This window comes from Nicotiana tomentosiformis, chromosome 10 (assembly GCF_000390325.3).
Source record: "Nicotiana tomentosiformis chromosome 10, ASM39032v3, whole genome shotgun sequence".
Taxonomy (NCBI): Eukaryota; Viridiplantae; Streptophyta; class Magnoliopsida; order Solanales; family Solanaceae; genus Nicotiana; species Nicotiana tomentosiformis.
Window position 1 is genome coordinate 4,032,400 of NC_090821.1, and position 7,850 is coordinate 4,040,249.

Sequence of the window (7,850 nt, forward strand, 5' to 3'; positions counted from 1 at the left end):
ATCCTTTCGCGCAGTTAATTTACAGGAGATTTTGAGGTAGCTGCCGTGTTTCGCAGACCTTGTCTCTCCTTCTCTATCTCCTTGTTTACTGTATTTGGTCTTAGACTATTATAGACCATATTTTCCAGACTTGTATTCATATTAGATGCTCATGTACTCAGTATCACCAGGTTTTGGGGAGTGTTCGTGTCAATATTTGTGGGATTTTGTATTGTATTAAATTATTGTATTTTCAAACTTAAGAGAAATTGTGGTTTATCGAGATTGTCGGCTTGCCTAGTATCGAGATAGGCGCCATCACGACAGGTTGGGATTTTGGGTCGTGACAAGTTGGTATTAGAGCTCTAGTTAACATAGGTCTCACGAGTCATGAGTAGATTTAGTAGAGTCTTGCGGATCGGTATGGAGACGTCTGTACTTATCTTCGAGAGGCTGCCAAACCCTTAGAAAAATTTTACTTCTTGTATTTTATCGTGCGAAATTGATTAATCATGAAACATAACTTTTCTAATTCCTTCCACGCATTCGTATGCGCACATGAGCGCTCGGTATCAGATGTGCATCGCCGACTTGTGATTCTTTGAACGAGGTTCAAGATGTGTATTCTGTGTTTTGGTGATGGGATAGTCTGGAGGACTTGAGGCCAGGTTTAGACCACAACTTAGGATGGGTAGCTTCAGTTGTAACCTGTACATTTGGACTCATATGTCCGATAATATCCCTACGAGTGGAATTTGTGGCTCGATGAGCGGTGGAATGGCTTTGTGATAAGTACAATGTAACTGCGGGATGTGTTAAAGACAATTTGAATGTGACGAGAAATGTTTCCTTGAAATGTAAAGGAAGGCCATTGGGTGCTTTATTTTTGTTTTGATGTGACGTACAATCTCGAGTGTGAATGCTTTGAAAGATCTTTCACGTTGTTAAATTTTGGGGAAATTAAATTCTCGTGTCTGGTTAATGAGTTTGGACTCAGAAAGATTAAGTGATTTCATAGTAATTGTGGCTGCAAAAGGGTATAACAAGATGCTAATTTGAGACTAAGCAGGTGGGTTATCTCTTGCGCAGTAATCTATGTAGGTGTGTTCCTTATGATGTGAATAGAGAGTTTCTTTTCTACCAATGGAGCGTATGTGTTGAGATTTGAATTTGAATCGGGTTGAGAAAATTTGACTTGATTATCGCGAGAATAAATGATAACTTAGCGGATGATTGAGGTATTTTATGTTGGGTGTTGCATAAGCTTGAGAAGCATTTTCGTTGAACTAAGTGCAGTATTATGGCAGTAATAAAGTATGGGTATTATGAGTTATCGAGTGTTTTGTTCTATGGCTTTGAGCCAAGTGGGGGAGTCTGCTATTGACAATTCAATTTCATGGATATATGTTATATTTTAGTTTTGGTTTGAGGCATACTTGTGGGTTAGTTATGACTTACAGAGGTGGAGATCGAGGATGACTCGGGTAAGTAAATTCCTGGATACGGGTTACATTGAACTTTATGAAAATCTGAAAATTACAGAATGATTACGTTGTTAATTTGAAGGATGTAGTGCGCACGAAGTATGAGTTCGATTGGCCGTGTTAAGGCAGGGTTACTTCTTTGAGTGTTGAGCGTGCTAAAGGAGAACATATCTTTCGGCCCGTTTGGGGCGGAGTAAATTAGATTTGTGCAGAGTGGATGACTCTCGAGAGGGCTCTAATGGATTCAAAATGTATATGTTGAAATTGAAAATTTTTTGAATTTGTATATCACTAGAATCAGTTACTTACATTGGATGGTATCAGGATGTGCAGTAATTTTGTTTGACTAGGGATTCTACATTTCAGTATAAGAAAGGAAAGAGGAATAATTTTAAATTCGCATAAGGTATTTTCAGAGTGAGTGTTACAGTTGTGGTATTTATGGAGGTGCTTAAGAAGAATACAATGGCTTATGGGCCTTAGGGCAGTGTAGTTTTATGTTAGGATGTCTTGTAGTGAGCTTTGGGTAAAGTAGTGGTGTTCTGACAAGGAGAAATGGCAACTTGAGGATAATCCAGAAGAAACTCGGAGAAAATAGGACAAATGGGTAACATGCTGGATCAATATGATAATGGTATGCTTGGTTCTTTTAGTTCTTATGATGAGGTGAGGCTTTACGGGTGTTTTGTGGCAATACTCTCGGATTTGGCAACTTATGTGGCTTGGTGGAGTTATAGGGATTTAGTTCTGATAGCTTAGTTATGTGCAAATGGATTTCAAAGTGTTCTTAATGATTTCTACCATGGGTTGAACCCAATATATTCTACCGGTGTAGGGAACATGTTGTGTATTATGAATTCCTCCTCGAAGGAAGCAAGATAAAGGTTATTAAATGACCGGGTATGTAATTGCTGGTTACCCAAAGTTGATAATAAGATTCTCGTGCTTGTCACATGATGACATGATAGACGTGGTGTATGGCGCGGGATTAAGATTTACATGTACAAGGTGGCAGTTCATTATTGAAAGGAAGATCACAAATTTTGGATAGAATGGTCAATTTCAGATAATTAGATTAATGTTATAACTGCTCGGTAATCCCTAAGAAGGGTGCGCATTTCAAAAGGTGCATTGTGTTTTGACTTATGGATGTTCATTGGTATTGCAGTACTTACCTGGTTGATAGACTACTGATATTCAAAAGAATACTCTCAACGCCTTACCACCCCGCGGGCAACGGGCAAGCAGAGTCCTCCAACAAGTCAATATTGAACATTATGAAGAAGAAACTCGAAGACGCCAAGGGACAGTGGCTGGAAATATTACCAGAAGTACTTTGGGCCTACCGAACTATGCCAGAAACAAGCACAGGGGAAACGCCATACTCATCAGTCTATGGGACTAATGCAGTAAAACCAGTCGAGGTCGGGGAGCCCAGCATAAGATACTTCCGTGAAAGCGGACCCCAGAACGATGACAATAGAAGGCAGGAACTCGACGAAGTTGGTGAACGAAGAGATATGGCCTACGTGAGAATGGTCGCCCAAAAGCAACAAGCAGAACGCTACTATAACAAACGAGCAAAGATCAGGCCACTTAAAGTCGGGGACTACGTGCTTAAAGCTAAAACACAAAAGCAAAGACCCTCGGGAAGGCAAACTAGGAACAAACTGGGATGGCCCCTACAAAATCATGGAAGCAGCAAGCAAAGGGTCATTCACACTAGAAACAATGGAAGGAAAGCGACTACCAAACAACTGGAATATTACACACCTCAAGTACTTCAACTTTTAAAGGACGAGGTCCCCAAAAGTCGCACTCCCTCACTCGAGTTTTGTCCCAATTGGGTTTTCTCAAGGAGGTTTTTAACGAGGCGATGACGGGGATACTTCAGGATTGAAGTGCGCACAGACGAAGACGCTAGACGACTAGTTCATTGCTCGATCTCTCACTCTTTTTCCAGCTCGACCAATAAAATGACTATATAGACCGGGACTAGGGCCGAACTACTAGCCAGTGCCCAAAAAATATGTAAATCTCTCCAGGAATATGAACAAAGCACAAGTACATGAATTTTATTTCTCATTTCCCCAAATAAAGGTTACATTCAACCTCTTTCGAATTAAAACCTACTCGGCCCACGACCTCAACTAATTAAAGGTTACATTAGACCTCATTCGAATTAACACCTACTCGGCCCACAGCCTTAACTAATTAAAGGTTACATTCGACCTCGTTCGAATTAATACCTACTCCTCCCACTGCCTTAACTAATTAAATGTTACATTCGACCTCGTTCGAATTAACGCCTACTTGGCCTACGGCCTGAACTAAATAAAGGTTATATTCGACCTTGTTCGAATTAGACATACGACGTGTTTGGCCTTATTCGAACCAACTACTAGCCCTCGGCCATAATCAAACCTAGACTTCGTTTCAACCTTGTTCGACCTACTCTAACAAATCTATTACGACGAAAAACCAAGTAACAAAATAAAAAAAAGCATACAAGCCCGAACAAAGAAAAATAACGAGGTACGAATAATTAAACTGACATTTCATACTTAAAATATAATTTTACAAAGGCTCGAATATATGCCTACAAAAAATACACACAAGCCTGCGGCTAAACAAAAAAGAAGGAAACACAACTAAACACCGCCCGGCCCAGAAGCACCACCGGCTTGATCACCTAGGCCATCTCCACCTACCTCTTCGCCATCGACATCGCCAGCAGGATACTTATCCTCGTACCGGGTATCCTTTTTTAATTCGATCCACGCCCACTCCCTCGTCAACACCGGCTTCCGGTGTAGCGGGGTCATAGACACAAGCAAATCCAGCTTTACGTGCCTTGGCACGAGCAACTTCGAAGTCGGCTTATGAAATAGCCCCCGCCCCCATCAGGTCCCTGAATATATCCTGTTGAGCCTCGGTATGCATCCATTCCTCGTACAAATTCCACGGAACATCAGGAAAAGCAGAAGCGCGGGAGGAGGACGGCTGAGCCAATAACTGCACCTTCTCGGCCTTGAGAACAGAAACTCGATCACTAAGGCGCAAAGGCTCTTTTTCCAACTCCCCTATCTGCTCATCAAGCCGCTCTTCTCTGAGCCTGGCCATCTCCAAAGCACCCTCCCGTTAAGAACGGAGAACGTGGATCACGATCTCTAAAGCCTTTGTTCTCCTCGTAGCCAATAGTTGGGCTAACTCCGCCTTCTCTAAACCTTCTACCTTCTCAGCGACCTCGTCACTCAGAGCGACCACTTTGAGTTGACACTCCTTGAGATCGGCGCACAATGAGACCACTTGGGCTTGAAGGTCGGCACATTGGGCATTGACCCCCCTGCTTACCTCGAGCTCCTCTTCTCTGTCCCTCAATGCCACCCTCGAGAACACTGTATTTTCTAATGACTCTCATTAATTCATCATCCTTCTCCTTCAGTTCACCTCAAAGAGCCTGGAAAGTGCTTCTCCCACCGAACTGCCTGCAGATCTCGCGGTGCTTATCACGGTATTCACGATATTTCTACTCCATCTTTTGGAAAATGGCCTTACGCCTTTCCTCTCGTCGGGCGCTCTCGATCTCTAAACTCACGGTCTGAAAAAAAGACAGAAAACGAGGAGTAAGAACGAAACTTTGAGCTCAACGTAAAAAACGGAGAAAGATCAGAAGGCTTACCCTAAGAACGAGGCCGGCTATACTCCTCAACAAAGTGGCATACTTTAGCTTCTAAAGGGTTTTACCCTCCACATCGGAACAGAGGGGACCAAGAGAATGGACCACGTCATCTGTATCAACCAGCAAATCCCGGTCCAAGGGGATCGAAATAGTCCGCGTGGTCCCCTCCTATCTCACCTCAAGTCAAGTAAGTCCTTCCCCCATCATTCTCACTTCCTCAGCATCCATATCGGAGCCCGTCTCGTAACCTTCTTCGGCTACACTTTTTCCTTTTGTGTCAACCCGGGAAGAAGGATCCCCGGTTGGTAGCAAGGCTGATGGCTCATCTTGTCGTAAGATGTCAGGGACTCTCGCCGACGACCCTTCAAAATCCATCATGGCCTCAAGGAGAGACATACCCTCCTGGCCCCCGACGACGGCAGAATCGTGGGTGGTAACTCGATGTCATCTCCAAGTTCTATGGTCGCTGTTTCTCAGAAGACAAAATCCTCCATCACCGAACTCCCTACATGGACAACTCTTTCGTCGACATCTACAGATCGCCTCTTACGGGGAAGCAAGTTATCACCATTCGACAATGATTCCTCCTCATCATCATCATCTATTAGATGGTGCAGAGGAGACGTCGAGAGTCCTGTTACAGGCGTAGTCGATGACTGAGCAGACCTTACCACGGCAGAAGGAACATAAGCTGCTTTCCTTTTGCGGAATGATAGAGCAGGGGCCCTCAGCCTTCTCGAAGATCCTCGGGCTGAAAAAGAAAAATTAGAAGACTATCACTTCCTGTACAAAACCGTGATGAGCAGGAGACCATGAGGTCAAAACGGTATGGATAAAAGGTAATAAATGTATAGATAATTACATATAGACGGACTCACCGGTCATTGAAGGCGCGGGTCCGAATTCCTTGATAAGACCTGGCTAACCAAGTCATGGATGTCCCCGACCAAAGGAGTGGGCAAAGTCTCGGCTGCGCGAAGAAGGGACGGAATGTTAGACTGCGACTAAAACAGGCAAAACAAACGCTTGGCAAAAAGATACTTACGGGCAAAATTCCAAGACTTAGGGAATCCGCTCGCGTTGACCATCACGTCCTCGGTCTTGACGAATAAGTAGTTGATCCAGAACTGATGATTTGCCTTATCGTCCATCTTCACTACTAAACTTTTACTTCCTCAGTAGCGAAGAGGTGCATCAGATGGCAAAGTGAGACCCCACGGCTATCCAACTCCGCATATTTCGTCAATATACGGATAAGCTTGTAGATGTAAGGGGAGAGTTGGGCCGGGCAAAAGCTATAGTAGCGGCAAAATTCCTCCGCCAATGGAAGAATAGGAAAGGAATAGCCCACATATAATGGATACACATAGAATGAGCAATATCCTGGGAGGTGTACCTGTACCACGTCGCGCTCCTCCAGAATCAGATCGATATGAGCCGGAATTTTGAACTTTTTCCTAAACTCAGCGAGGTCGACCTCGGTCATCGTAGACTCCGAGGCCTCGGGATCATCTTCAGGCAACTTCAAAAAGCCAGATCTAGTCCTTTCACTACGAGGAATTATTTCCTCCACCGTAGGAAATCTATCATCCTCAAGGGAAACAGAAACACCGTCGCCGTAAAGAGGCATACGTACCGCCAAGGGGGTGGGGTTAGCCTCCATGCCGGAACCAGAGGGTGCATTAACCATATTCTCGAAAGAGTATGTTTTAAGCATAGATGGGTTGGAAGCAACTGGAATCGGTGGAATCAGGGGAGTGGATACACAATGACGAAGTAAAAAATAGACTAGTGTTCAAAGACTAGGGTTCAATATGGAGAATGAAGAAGGAAACACATGGGATTCGGTATTGGGAGTGTTCAAAACAAACACAAAAGACCTCATATCTCTATTTATAAGAGTTCAAGCACCAAAATCGAAAGTTCAGGCCATAATTACCTAGCGCATGTTTCAAAACGGCAGAGGTGCGAGAAACGACGCAAAGCATCGTGAAAATGCTTCATAATGACGCATGATGTCATGACGTCATTCTAAGACAATGCATCCCCAAAGGTTGCAGCTCACGAAAAGTCATGTCGCCACCTCGTCTAAAGCGCCACTATCCGACTTGCTCGCCCAATTTTGTCAACTATGATAAACAGAGTCCACTCATCAAGGCCGTCCGGTCTAGGACTTAATAAGTGGAGGGACTAACTATATAGGCCAAAATCCGTCCTTAGGATATTTAGCGTAATATGGCATTAATGAAAGAGTCAGTCGAGCTCGCCCAAGATGCAGCGAAGTCATTGGCCGAGGTGCCGACATGATTCGTAATCGAGATGTTGACATGGATCGCAGTCGAGATGTCAACAAAGGTCGAGGTCGAGATTGATTATTGATGATAAGACTTGTAACGGATAATTTGCCAGGATAAGATACTAAAAAGAAATATTCTAGCGGATATTCCCTGCATTTGTACTATTAGGGTTTCCTAGGAAAAAGGCCCCATCTATATAGAAGGAAGAGACAATGATAAGGGAGGTAATATTGATTTTGATAAGAACACGTTTGAGAAAAAGACTTTCTCTCTTGCAAAAATACAAAGACTTCCTTTTGATAAAGATTCTTGTTCATATTATTCCAACCATTCCACCAGATCCGAGGATTGTCCATACGAATCTTGGACCTATCTGTTATTCATCATTGTCAGGAGAAATATTTGTTC

General features: G+C 43.5%; 1 protein-coding gene across 1 annotated transcript; it reads left to right on the top strand.

Moving 5' to 3' along the window:
• The first annotated feature begins 2,740 nt into the window (after window positions 1–2,740).
• LOC138899668 (uncharacterized) lies at window positions 2,741–3,343 on the top strand. The gene has a single exon (XM_070186348.1). The coding sequence runs from the start codon at window positions 2,741–2,743 to the stop codon at window positions 3,341–3,343; it is 603 nt and encodes a 200-aa protein (XP_070042449.1).
• Window positions 3,344–7,850: the final 4,507 nt, after the last annotated feature.

What these genes read in the sequence shown, in the direction of transcription:
- LOC138899668 (XM_070186348.1), top strand. Translation starts at nt 2,741, where the DNA reads ATGAAGAAGAAACTCGAAGACGCCAAGGGACAGTGGCTGGAAATATTA.